This window comes from Pimephales promelas, chromosome 7, assembly GCF_988280905.1.
Source record: "Pimephales promelas chromosome 7, fPimPro1.hap1.1, whole genome shotgun sequence".
Taxonomy (NCBI): Eukaryota; Metazoa; Chordata; class Actinopteri; order Cypriniformes; family Leuciscidae; genus Pimephales; species Pimephales promelas.
The window spans coordinates 1,014,429-1,028,283 of NC_142775.1; the positions used below are offsets into that span (position 1 = coordinate 1,014,429).

General features: G+C 41.5%; 1 protein-coding gene across 1 annotated transcript; it reads right to left on the minus strand.

The window, feature by feature from the left end:
* Nucleotides 1-7,354: 7,354 nt before the first annotated feature.
* On the minus strand, nucleotides 7,355-13,350 carry LOC120475114 (E3 ubiquitin-protein ligase TRIM11). The gene is made up of 4 exons (XM_039665860.2): nucleotides 12,856-13,350; nucleotides 9,504-9,654; nucleotides 9,304-9,351; nucleotides 7,355-9,065 (listed from the first exon to the last, which is right to left on the minus strand). Exons 1-4 carry the CDS (start codon nucleotides 13,348-13,350, stop codon nucleotides 8,488-8,490), a joined length of 1,272 nt encoding a protein of 423 aa, XP_039521794.2. The 3' UTR covers nucleotides 7,355-8,487.
* Between the last annotated feature and the right edge of the window lie 505 nt (nucleotides 13,351-13,855).

The window sequence follows — 13,855 nt, forward strand, 5'->3', positions numbered from 1 at the left end:
TTCTAGTGAAGGTTGGTTTAATCTTGGTCAGTGGTTCTCAGACAGTTAGGGTTCCAGTGAAGGTTGGTTTAGTCTTGGTCAGTGGTTCTCAGACGGTTAGGGTTCTTGTGAAGGTTGGTTTAGTCTTGGTCAGTGGTTCTCAGACAGTTAGGGTTAGGGTTTTGGGGTTAGGGTTCTAGTGAAGGTTGGTTTAGTCTTGGTCAGTGGTTCTCAGACGGTTAGGGTTAGCGTGAAGGTTGGTTTAGTCTTGGTCAGTGGTTCTCAGACGGTTAGGGGTTAGGGTTCTAGTGAAGGTTGGTTTAGTCTTGGTCAGTGGTTCTCAGACAGTTAGGGTTCTAGTGAAGGTTGGTTTAGTCTTGGTCAGTGGTTCTCAGACAGTTAGGGTTCTAGTGAAGGTTGGTTTAGTCTTGGTCAGTGGTTCTCAGACAGTTATGGTTAGGGTTCTAGTGAAGGTTGGTTTAGTCTTGGTCAGTGGTTCTCAGACAGTTATGGTTAGGGTTCTAGTGAAGGTTGGTTTAGTCTTGGTCAGTGGTTCTCAGACAGTTAGGGTTCTAGTGAAGGTTGGTTTTGTCTTGGTCAGTGGTTCTCAGACGGTTAGGGTTAGGGTTCTTGTGAAGGTTGGTTTAGTCTTGGTCAGTGGTTCTCAGACGGTTAGGGTTAGGGTTCTTGTGAAGGTTGGTTTAGTCTTGGTCAGTGGTTCTCAGACAGTTATGGTTAGGCTTCTAGTGAAGGTTGGTTTTGTCTTGGTCAGTGGTTCTCAGACAGTAATTTTTAGGGTTCTAGTGAAGGTTGGTTTTGTCTTGGTCAGTGGTTCTCAGACGGTTAGGGTTAGGGTTCTTGTGAAGGTTGGTTTAGTCTTGGTCAGTGCTTCTCAGACGGTTAGGGTTATGGTTCTAGTGAAGGTTGGTTTAGTCTTGGTCAGTGGTTCTCAGACGGTTAGGGGTGAGGGTTATGGTTAGGGTTCTTGTGAAGGTTGGTTTAGTCTTGGTCAGTGGTTCTCAGACATTTAGGGTTAGGGTTCTAGTGAAGGTTGGTTTAATCTTGGTCAGTGGTTCTCAGACAGTTAGGGTTCCAGTGAAGGTTGGTTTAGTCTTGGTCAGTGGTTCTCAGACGGTTAGGGTTCTTGTGAAGGTTGGTTTAGTCTTGGTCAGTGGTTCTCAGACAGTTAGGGTTAGGGTTTTGGGGTTAGGGTTCTAGTGAAGGTTGGTTTAGTCTTGGTCAGTGGTTCTCAGACGGTTAGGGTTAGGGTTTTGGTGTTAGGGTTCTTGTGAATGTTGGTTTAGTCTTGGTCAGTGGTTCTCAGACAGTTAGGGTTAGGGTTTTGGGGTTAGGGTTCTAGTGAAGGTTGGTTTAGTCTTGGTCAGTGGTTCTCAGACGGTTAGGGTTAGCGTGAAGGTTGGTTTAGTCTTGGTCAGTGGTTCTCAGACGGTTAGGGTTAGCGTGAAGGTTGGTTTAGTCTTGGTCAGTGGTTCTCAGACAGTTAGGGTTAGGGTTCTAGTGAAGGTTGGTTTAGTCTTGGTCAGTGGTTCTCAGAAGGTTAGGGTTCTAGTGAAGGTTGGTTTAGTCTTGGTCAGTGGTTCTCAGACAGTTAGGGTTCTAGTGAAGGTTGGTTTAGTCTTGGTCAGTGGTTCTCAGACGGTTAGGGTTAGCGTGAAGGTTGGTTTAGTCTTGGTCAGTGGTTCTCAGACAGTTAGGGTTAGGGTTCTAGTGAAGGTTGGTTTAGTCTTGGTCAGTGGTTCTCAGAAGGTTAGGGTTCTAGTGAAGGTTGGTTTAGTCTTGGTCAGTGGTTCTCAGACAGTTATGGTTAGGCTTCTAGTGAAGGTTGGTTTAGTCTTGGTCAGTGGTTCTCAGACAGTAATTTTTAGGGTTCTAGTGAAGGTTGGTTTTGTCTTGGTCAGTGGTTCTCAGACGGTTAGGGTTCTAGTGAAGGTTGGTTTTGTCTTGGTCAGTGGTTCTCAGACAGTAATTTTTAGGGTTCTAGTGAAGGTTGGTTTTGTCTTGGTCAGTGGTTCTCAGACGGTTAGGGTTAGGGTTCTTGTGAAGGTTGGTTTAGTCTTGGTCAGTGGTTCTCAGACAGTTAGGGTTATGGTTCTAGTGAAGGTTGGTTTAGTCTTGGTCAGTGGTTCTCAGACGGTTAGGGGTGAGGGTTATGGTTAGGGTTCTTGTGAAGGTTGGTTTAGTCTTGGTCAGTGGTTCTCAGACATTTAGGGTTAGGGCATAGCTGTCAACCCTCCCGTTTTTTCCGGGTTTCTCACGTATTTTAGCTCTTTTCCCGCTGTCTTCCCGTTTGAGTATTTTCCCGTAAAATATCCCGTATTTTTGTGTGAGACGTACGAGCTCGGACAAATTCGGCTTGAAGTCGTTTATCCTCGGATGCGGTGCCGCGCGCACTGGCCGGAGACACACTGGCTGCGTGGCGTGTACGTTTTTATTTCGGCTCCCATGTTAACAGATTAGAGCTTGCACGCTGCCTGCGTGACACGCGCGTCTCCAGAAAACGCGTGCATGCTAGAAATAGAACTGACGCCTATTTTTCACGCGACAGGCAAGCGTGTTTTTTGCCTGGAATTTCTTTGCGTTTCCAGGCAAAAAAAATAAATAAAAAATAGGAAACTACATGTTTAAACTAGCTGTATGTCATTTTGTACTCGAATACATATTAATAAATTACATTTTGATGTTTGAAAGTCTAGGTTTTTACATAAATTCAGATATCAATGTAATTTAAACAAATAATAATTATTAAATCGATTTTCAAATATATGAATAAAATATATTTTATTTTTTCCATTTGTTTCTTATGCTCTTAACAATGTGATTACATGAAGAAAAAAAAAAACCGTTCTGGGCCTCAGGAGGATATAAAGATAGGATAGTGTGTCTTCTGAGTGATGGTCCACCATCAGGCTAAATAGGCTCTTTAAAGCTACACAAAATGTGTAAATGTAATTGAAGTAAACAGACAGCCCACTTCCCTATTTTGCGGATTTTAGAAGATGTGTGATAGGCTAACAGTAGAAATTGTTGTCCAAATGCAAGAGCAACACACCGCTAATCCAAATGTAGATTTTTTTTTTTCTTTAAATGACACTGTCTCTTTCTCTCTCACACATGGCTTACGTTAGTTATGAACTCTTTAGACTTTTAAGGATTAGTGCTTTATTTTTTAAGTTTGTGGGTAAGAATCGTGCAAAAAAAAAAATCCCTTATTTTGGGGATGGATTCCGGGAAAACTCCCTTATTTTCAATGTTCAATGTTGACAGCTATGGGTTAGGGTTCTAGTGAAGGTTGGTTTAGTCTTGGTCAGTGGTTCTCAGACGGTTAGGGTTAGGGTTTTGGGGTTAGGGTTCTAGTGAAGGTTGGTTTAGTCTTGGTCAGTGGTTCTCAGACGGTTAGGGTTAGGGTTCTTGTGAAGGTTGGTTTCGTCTTGGTCAGTGGTTCTCAGACGGTTAGGGTTAGGGTTTTGGTGTTAGGGTTCTTGTGAAGGTTGGTTTAGTCTTGGTCAGTGGTTCTCAGATGTTGGGTTATGGTTAGGGTTCTTGAGAAGGTGCATCACTTTGGGCCCCTAAAGAAAATTCGTGACACAAAACAGCCTCAAACTTACAATGTTAATTAAAGCAATTGAATTTTACAATGCTGGAACATCAATTCTGTTGGTTGGTAGCCTTATTTCCCTGATGTTTGATTACACAATTTATGATAAATTATAGTTCATGAAATGGAACAATTTTTAATGAAACTGTTTTGACGCTTAGAAATTGTATTGCATTAAGCTGCATTAAGCTGAAAAAGTGCAACAAAACCACTGTGGTAATATTTATGCAGAAATCAACAATGCTGAAATTACACTTTTAATGTGATTCAAGCTTTTAAAGTGCATTAAAATAGCAATAAGTAAAGTCCTTGAACATGTAAAGCAATATAAATGACACTATATTTTAGCTAAGTTAAATTATATTTCCCTACAAAGACAAATGTATGGTGGTATATCCCGCTCTGCTCTAATTCATGGAATAGGTTTCTGTTAAATTTGTGTAAAATCACAACATTTAATTCAAAATATGGCTCAATTATAGTTTATGGGCTAGCACGCATCTCTCTCATTCAGCACGAATACAAATGTTTCCATGGTCGTCATGTAACATTGGTTGCTAACCTCTCATTTCTTTAGTGAACAAAGCGTTGTACTGTTATCCACCTAAAACAGCATTCACGGGCACAATAATGTGTTTCGGTTTAACAGTTACTACTCTACACAGCCCGTAACCCAAGGTGAATGATATACAACAATTCATTACTATTCACAGGAAGTGCATTAGAATATTGAACAGTTCATTTACATATTTTTAAAATTTTCAATTATTATTTATAATTATAATATCAATTATAAAGTTGTAGAACTTCTGTGCGGTCCCCAGTTGTATCCTCTGTAGGAAATGTGGAAATATCAAGAAGAACTAAATATATGGATTCACCTGCTGTACTGTCGGCGACATCAGTCCTTAGGCAAGTCCTGCCACTCGGACACCATCTTGGCAACGCCTTCGGGCAGCTATTTCGGACTAACAAGACCAGGCTCTATCTAAATGAATAGGCAGAGAGTCAGAACTGCACTTTCACTGGTCATCGGGACAAAAAAAAAAACCGCTTGTATAGAAACAGCAGTAAAATATGGTAAAAATCGCTAAAAACGTTTAATGACTTTGCCCCAAAATAAGGTTTAAAACGGCTTTTCCCACACAGGTTATACTTTTACTATGCGCAGCGCAAGGGTTCTCTCGCTCTCTGTCGCGCGCTACTGCTCGCTCGCTCGCTCGCTCGCTCTAGATTCCGGCAGATTTTAACTAATTTGCGCGATCAGGGAAATCCGCGGGAGAACTTCCTGGAGACTTGCGACGTCTGATATTTACACAACTAACACAAATCAAATCTACCGCCTTTTCAAACAGTAACGTATTTTCCGCTGTCGCAAACCTCAACTGTGCGCATGCGTCGGTGGAACCAGACTAGGGCTGCAACTAACGATTATTTCGATAATCGATTAATCAAACTATTATTATTTTTTTCCGATTAACCGGATAAATTTTTTTTCTTTGTTTATTATAACCCTTAATCAGGGTTGTGGCGAGCAGGACAAGGCCAAGGAACGTGAGAGATGCGAGGTGCGTCTCACAGGTGTCGTTCATTCGGCCTCGCGGCGCTCTCTCACGGCCCTCGTCCTGCACGCCACAAGGGTAATAGTGTACATTAAAAAGTGCAAAAGCCACACATTGGATTCACTAATATCAATATTTGCGTTGTTTTTAATGATAATTGCTGATGGCAAGTTGACAACCATGATTAATGTAAAATCAAAATATTTATCCAACATATTATGTTTTAACACAATTTTTGTTAAAACAAATTTACACACACATGTTGTTCAGATGTGAAGATATAAACTAAAAACATCTCTAATTAAACAAAAACACCATTAATTTTTATTTAAACAAAAACATCATTAATTTTTATTTAAATTAATTTAATTATAAGGATAAATTGATCAAATACATATAGAAAGACTGAAAACAAGCATTTGAAAAACAATTAAAACTTAAGACAAATGCTATAAAAAGAGAACGGAATAGAGGTAACTTATGCATCAAGCTAACAGACTTGATTAAAGGGACAAGAAAAATGGTGCATTAGTGCACATAAAAACACTGAGTACAGTGATTAAAACTAAATATTTTACTGCTACTGTTATTAACTGCCTTTACATTTAGTGCTTCACTTTGTAAACACCATTTTAATTTAACCTATGTTTGAGGTGGCGCTTTTGTCAAATTCCCTCACTCTAGTGAAGTTTATCCCTGCAGTTTCCCACACTATGCTTCTGAAGGTTTGGACTGGATTTTACTCAATGACCAGGAATCAATTCTTTCATTTTAAAATTGTCATGACCAAAAGCAGGTAAAAACCTTAAACACAAACACAAGTAAATCAAAAAAACACGTAATAAACCCAAGTAACCATAATAAAGCATCATTTTTGAGGACACTTTTCAATTGAAGACACTTTTAAAGCACTGCCAAAATGCTTTTAACCTTAACTCTAGCAGCTTTTTTAACTCTTTTAAAACTTTACAATACATTTCTTTTAACTATATGCTTTTAAACCTTCATAAATGTTAAATGCATAACACTTTAGCTTACAATTCAAACACATGATTTTATACACACATTTTACCCTAAAAATAATTATATGACTCACTTTAATGTTAAAATCCACCACACTGCACAAACGAATGCTCACCGACTCATTCCTTGTTCAAACAAGCTTTAATCCTGCAATCTCATTTTCCCAGCTCCGCTTAACCCTCTGTGAGTGACTCCAAAACCCCTAATCACCAGATCCTTCCCACCTGGTGACTAACTAGCTGACTGCAGATGGGCGCCACACCCAGCAGCACCAGAAGGGGGCGTGGCCTGCAGCTCAGCTCAACAGCTATTTTAATCCATCACTGATGTTGCGAGCGAGCTGACTGCTCAACCTGATGCACGAGACAAAATGTGAGCTGACGGAAGTTCCGGGAGTCTCCCGCATATTGATAGCGGCTCCCTGATGCCCGCAAATTAGTTAAAAACTCATCGAATTAATGTGTCCGTGTAGCGAGGGAGAGAGAGCTTGTGTGTGTGTGTGTGTGCAGTCAAGTCAAGCCACCTTTATTTATATAGCGCTTTTAACAATACAGATTGTTTTAAATCAGCTTTTTGATCATATGAAATTAAAGTAACAGAGATTGTTTTAGCTTTACAGCAGCTCTAGAATGAAGTTATTGTCCAGCTAAATTTAGTGTTGATTCACTTTTGTCACAATGATCATTTGTTATTTACTTAGGGGCCGCTAATCAGGCGCCGGTCCTTCATCAGGTCAAGTTCAGTATGGTGTACCACAAGGCTCAGTACTAGGGCCGCTACTGTTCACTTTGCAGATGACTTAACTTAAAAAGGAACACAGTTGTGAGGATACTGCCTTTTCCAATATCTTTGACAGAAAAGATAGATTCGAGATCAGCCTGTAATTGACTAATTCTGTAAGATCAAGTTGTGTTTTTTTAAAAGTGGTTTAATAGCCAACGTAAAGGTTTTTGGTATGTATCCTAATGACAAGGATGAGTTAATGATATTAAGAAGAGGATCTATGACCTCTGGAAGCATCTCTTCAGTAGTAGCTTAGTTGCTATAGGGTCTAACATACAAGTAGTCGATTTAGATACGTAGTTTAACAAATTTAGAAAATTCTTCCTCTCCTATAGCTATGAATGAATCAAACTTTTCCTCAGGGAGACTACAATGCACTGCCTGGTGCAATAGACGGCTGCATAGTAATAATTTTCTCCCTAATATTATCAATCTTGTAAGTACAGTTGTTCATAAAGTCATTACTGCTGTGTTGCTCGGATACTTCTGGGGATAAAGCTTTATTTTTTGTTTATTTAGCCACTGTTTCAAATGCATACCTAGGGTTTTGTTCATTTTCTTCTAATAATGTTGAAAAATAAGCAGATCTAGCAGCTTTTAAGGCATCTCTGTATGCAATCGAGCTCTCCTTCCATGAAATACGAAATACCTCTAGTTTACTTTTCTTCTAGTTGTGCTCCATTTTTCCGGCTGCTCTCTTAAGGGCCTTTGAGCGCAACTGCGTCTAAAGTGCTGGAAAAGAGAGAGTTTCTGTTGCAAAATCGAGTTCTTCTAAGCTATCCAGGATTCTGAGGAGATTAAACTGATCAAGTATATTATTAATAAAGCGATCTTTAGTTGCAGAAGTAATAGCCTTGGGTAATTTGCAGCCTTGGGTAAATGTAATTTACATGAGACTAGATAGTGATCTGAGATGTCGCCGCTCTGCTGCAGAGTTTCACGGCATCAACATCTATTCCATGTGATAATATTAGATCTGGCGTATGATTACGAGTGGATCCTAACACGTGAGTTAAGAATGTCTTTAAATGCCAATCCCAATGCATCTTTTTCCATTATCTACATGTAAATTAAAATCACCAACAATAAGGACTTTATCTGCAGACAGGACTAATTCTGATGCAAATTCTTTGATAAAGTCTGTATGGCGCCCTCAAATCTCAAACGTGATTTATCATTTACAGTATATATTACATTTAGCACCAAAACTTAGACTTTAGTAATTCTGAAGATATTACTATAAATTACAGCAACACCTCCCCCTTTCCCTTACAGATGAGGCTCATGTACAGTATATAGCAGTAATCTTGCAGGGTAAAGTATTGTAATTGTCTGGTTTTAGCAAGGTTTCGGTCATACACAGCACATGTAGGTTATAATCTGTAATCATATCATTAACAATACGTGCTTTTGAAGTAAATCGAATATTAATATTATGTCATGTTTTAGCTCTAAGGCTATGAGCCAAATTACTAGAGAGAAGAGCAGCACCAGCCCAGAAGGGATGAATACCATCCCTCTTCATCAACACAGTTTCACTGATGATCCATAATAAACCATAAACCCAGGATAGAGCGGCTGAGTGAATGTGGTCTGGACTGTGTGTATGAGGGTCATTGTGTCTCTGTCGACGCTGTAGAAGGACAGAGTTCCTGCACTGTGATCCACATACACTCCTACTCTGTGATACACACCAACTCCTGCTCTACTGTGATCCACACACTCTCCTGTTCTGCTGCTGATGGGCTTTACAGGGAGTTTAAACTGTATGTTATTGTGTCTGAATGAGTATCTGTAGAAAGAGCATAACAAACTCCAGGACTGTTTATTAGATCCAAAGAAACTCTCATCACCCTCTCCCTTTCTGCCGATGCTCTTATATGACACTGATATATACAGACGTCTACCACTCTGCTCAATCTCCCAGTAACAGCGTCCACACACTCTCTCTCTACACAACACCTGAGCAAAATGATCAAATCTGTCTGGATGATCAGGATAGGACTGAGATTCTGGGAAAGTGTCAGTAATCACTCGGTTATCCTCAGACAGACGGAGGTGTTCGTTCACTGTGTTCAGATCCAGATTGAGCTGACGGGAATCTGATGGACATAAAACACATCAGAATCAGGAATTATGAATCTGTCTGATCGTTTAATCTATCTAAACTCTTCATGTTCAATATATCAGAAGTGTCTCAGTACAGTTTACCAGATATCGTGTGCAAATCATCATTTCCATGATCAACTATAAAACTCTTCTGTCATGTTTTCTTCCACTTCTCCAGGAAGAACATGAACACACTCAGAGAGTTTTCTGCTGGTTTTCTTAGTGACTTACATTGTAGGAAGTCGTTCCTGGTCCTGGGAACAATGTTGGAGAGAGTGACTGTGGAAATAACAGACATGAAGAGTGTGATTATCATGTCTAGAGAAAATGATCCCTGCATCCGTTCCTAAGACATTTCTAATATGATCTTCTCTGGCATGATCTGAGATGATGGAGGATCATTTCTGAGAGCAGGATCTCCAGGACTTTACCTCTGTCAGAGATCTTCTTCTCCTCTTCCCTTCTCTCCTCCAGTTTGTCTTTCAGCTGATGGACAGGCACGCCATCAAAAGAGGAGAGAGGACTGAAGGGACTGTCATTGACGTCTGTAGATTCAGGAGGAGCTGAGAGAGACTGGAAACTCTACAGAAAACATGGTAAATGGCAAATTGACTGCATTTATATAGCGCTTTCACAGACCCAATACACCTTATTCAGAGCAGCGCCATGACAGGTATGAAAGTGAGGCTGTGAGGGATAGTCTTACCGTGTTTCCAATGGCATCTGCTGTAAAAAGCTGAATAAAGCTCCTAGATTACTTACAATTTTCCACAACTTACATTGTCGGGAGTTTTTTGTCAACTGTAATTTCTTGGAAAGATATTTTTCCAATGTTTCATGAGCAGAACAATCCGAAAACACATTAAATAACAGTACAGCCCATTGAAGAGATGCAAGTCTATCCCTCACAGCCTCGCTTTCATTCTCATTAAAAATCAAAGATGGCGCTGCCGTGAATAAGGCGTATAGCCACCAAAGCACTTTACAGTTGCCTCACATTCACCCATTCACACACAGACAGCGGTGTCAGCCATGCAAGGTGCCATCCAGCTCGCCGGGAGCAAATAGTAACGCAACAACCGCCGATGTTTATGGAAGGCTTGTTCGAGATGCATCGGAGCAGCGTGGACTGATCGGAGCTGCGAGAGTGTTTGGAGAGTTTACGTCTCCTTCTGTTTTTGAATCGAATCTTTTTCGAATGTTTTTTCGAATCGCTCTCGCAGTTCGACATTCACAGTGCCGAACCATCTCGAACAAGCCTGGTGTGTTTGTGTGTGCCGCGTTAGCGTTGCTGGGCAACAGCAACATGAGATGTATACAGTGACGTAAGTTCTGGCCCTGTGATGGCTCTCTAGACTGTGGAAAAGCAAACCGGTTCTTTGAAAGCTCATCAGTCGAACCAACTCTGAACCAGCACCTCTAGCTCTGAACCAGCACCTGGTTCTTGTTGGTGGAAAAGGGGTATGTGGAATGTGGAACCGGGGATTGAACCACTAACCTTCCAGTTTGTAGTCAACCTACATAAACCACTGAGCCACTGCCGCCCAGAGAGATACAACCAAGGTCGGATGAAAACAGCAGATCATTTGTGACTCTAATGAGAGCTGTCTCAGTACTACGGTACGATCTAAATCCAGACTGAATTTCTTTCAAGAGATTTGCATTATTTAAAAGCACACTGAATTAATTTTGAGATAAAGTGAATATAGAGCAATGGTTTTTTTTTTTATTAATGATCAACTTTAAAATCTCAATAGAAACTAAACTGGACACTCAATTTACTATAAATGAGTTTAGGTTTGGATCCTGCGCACTCTGATGCACCTTTGATAAAAAGTTTACCAGCGACATACAATAGTGAGGCGGAGGATTGCAACGGGTTTCTACTACAATATTCATTGTACTTTGAGATGCAGGCATGGCTTCAACCATGGTATCGCCTTTATGATCTCACTGTTGTCTGGACAAACGCTGCATTGGGCCCCTACTCGACCCTCAAACCGTCAAATTCAGCTATCCTCTTCCTCTGGTCCCTGCCGCCCTGAAATGGCTCAGTGGGACTTGCATCTTCTCCAAGCTGGACCTGGGAAGCACCTACAACCGCATTAAGATACGCGAGCGGGATGAATGCAAGACAGTGTTTATCACTCCTACAGGCCACTACGAGTACCAGGGGATGCCATATACCCCCAACGCTTCGTCATCGTCTACATGCACGATATTCTGATCTACTCCCAGAACCTGACCGAACATCGCCAACATGTGATTCAGGTCCTCCAAAAGCTGAGAGAACACCACCTCTATTCCAAGTTTGAGAAGTGCAAGTTCCACACCCCATCCTTCCAGTTCATTCCTTATATCATCGACCAACCAGGTATTCAAATGGACCAGAGGAAGGTGGACACTATTCACAACTGGCCGCAACCTGTCACCATGAAGGAACTCCAATGCTTTCTAGGCTTTGACAACTTCTACCGAAGAATCATCCAGAATTACAGCCTCCTCAGCTCACCTCACCTCACTCCTCAGAAACCAGCCCAAGTCTTTGTCCTGGAACCTCTTGGCCACAGAAGCCTTTCAATGCCTGAAGAATGCCTTCATCAACACTCCATACACCCCAATCCAGAACTCCAATTCGTGGTCGAAGTTGATGCCTCTACCACCGGGCGGCAGGGTGAGCCTCCTCGTCTCCATCCATGCGCCTTCTACTCCAAGAAGCTGTTGGAATGACGATATTGGAAATCGTGACCTGCTGGTGATCAAGCTCGCCTCAGTAGCACCTCATTGCAGTACACGAGGTCCAGGGGGCGGAGTTGTATCCAGATATAAGGGGTGGAGATGGGTAGGATTAGGGGTGGGGTTAGGGATCAGGGGGTGGAGATGGGAAGGTTTAGGGGTGGGGCTAGGGATCAGGGGGCGTAGATGTGTGGGATTAGGTATATGTAACCCCTGGATTTCGTGTTCTGCAGTGAGGACCATCTCGCTCACCTTGGAGAAAGGGAGTCACTGGCTGGAGGGAGCTCACCCCCATTTTGAAGTCATCACAGATCGGAACCTGAGATATCTCAGAGAAGCCAAGTGACTCAACCCAAGACTAGTCCGTTGGGCTCTGTCCTTCACACGATTCAACGTCACATTGAACTACCGGCCAAGTACCGAGAATTGCAAGGCGGATGCCTTGTCCTGTCTGTATCATCCTGAACCCGAATCCAGTCTTCCAGAACCTGTTCTCCCTCCAGCCATGGTCAGTCCGAATCAGTGGTCCCTCGACGATCAACTCCTCTAAGCCACCCGCAACGAACCTGCTCTGCAGGGAGGTCCTGAGGGACGGATCACATCTGGGCATAGACTTGTTGATTTTGGGTGTTGATTTTCTTCTGCAGAGGTGGTCTTTAGTTGCACTATTACGTCATATAGAGGCACGTTCCACAATCAGCTGTTCGCTGGGCTTGGTTACAATAAAACCTGTTTTTAGACTAACAAGGAAATTTTCAATTCTGAAACTTACAGGACATTCTTAGAGTATGATGACGTCTTATGTGTCAAAAGATTTGATTTCTCAGTTAATGAAAGCTTTAAAGCCTGTTTTACAAAAGTTTTTGTTGATCAATGTTTAAGGTCTATTTTCACCATATTTTCTGTTAAGTTAAATGCTAAGTACAAATACACTTAGCAGTGATACTCTTCGATTCTGTGACGTCTGCAGTGTGAATGATGTTTCCTGATCATATGGTGCCAATATAAACAGTGTCAACATTATTTCATCAGTGTCTAGTTTCATACCTGGTCAGTGCGGCAGAAAACCTTGAGGAGTTTATCATGTGTTTGGCAGATCATCTCCTGCAGTCGTCCAGTGGCGTCGGTCACTTTATGAGGCTTACGGGAGTGATGTTCCTCGTGACGGTCAAAATGAGTCTGACAGTACGACTCCAGACACACCAGACAGGACTTGACGGCTTTGTGTTTTCTTCCAGTACAGACGTCACACTGCACATCTCCAGCTCCAGCGTAACAGTCATTACCAAGTGTAGTCTTCTTCAGTTTCTCCACCAGTTCAGCCAGCATGGTGTTTTTAGCTAAAGCAGGTCTTGAACTGAAGGTCTGTCTGCACTGAGGGCAGCTGTAGACTCTCTTCTCGTCCTCCTGATCCCAGCAGTCTGTAATACAGATCTTACAGTAACTGTGTCCACAGGAAGTGGTCACTGGATCCTTCAGGAGATCCAGACACACTGGACACAGGGACTCATCCTGATCCACTGAAATTCTGGCTTCTGCCATTTACAACAGCTCGACTGCACTTCAGTTGACCTGAACTCTGAATGTGATTCACTGAGTGTGATTCCTTTTTATCTGGTTCTGTTTTTGATTGACGTGTGGAAAACAGGTTTATCTACAAGTCTGAAAAGCAGATTCCTGATTCAATCGTAGTTCTGGGAAACGATAAACACTGGAACAATGGTTCTGTTTCTACCAAATGGAAATGAAACTCTGTTATGTTTCTCCAGAAATAGCTGACGGTGGGGCATTCAAACTACTTGATGTTTAATTGTTGCAGCCCGGTTGATTAAAGAAAATTTTGTCTGTTTATTGTCTTTATTAAAGGGATACTCCACTTTTTTTTTTGGAAATAGGCTCATTTTACAACTCCCCCAGAGTTAAAAATTCGAGTTTTACCATTTTCGAATCCATTCAGTTGATTTTCTGATATTTGGAAGAATATCAGTAACCAGACAGTTTCTGGTCTCATTGACTACTATAGCATATTTTTTCATACTATGGTAGT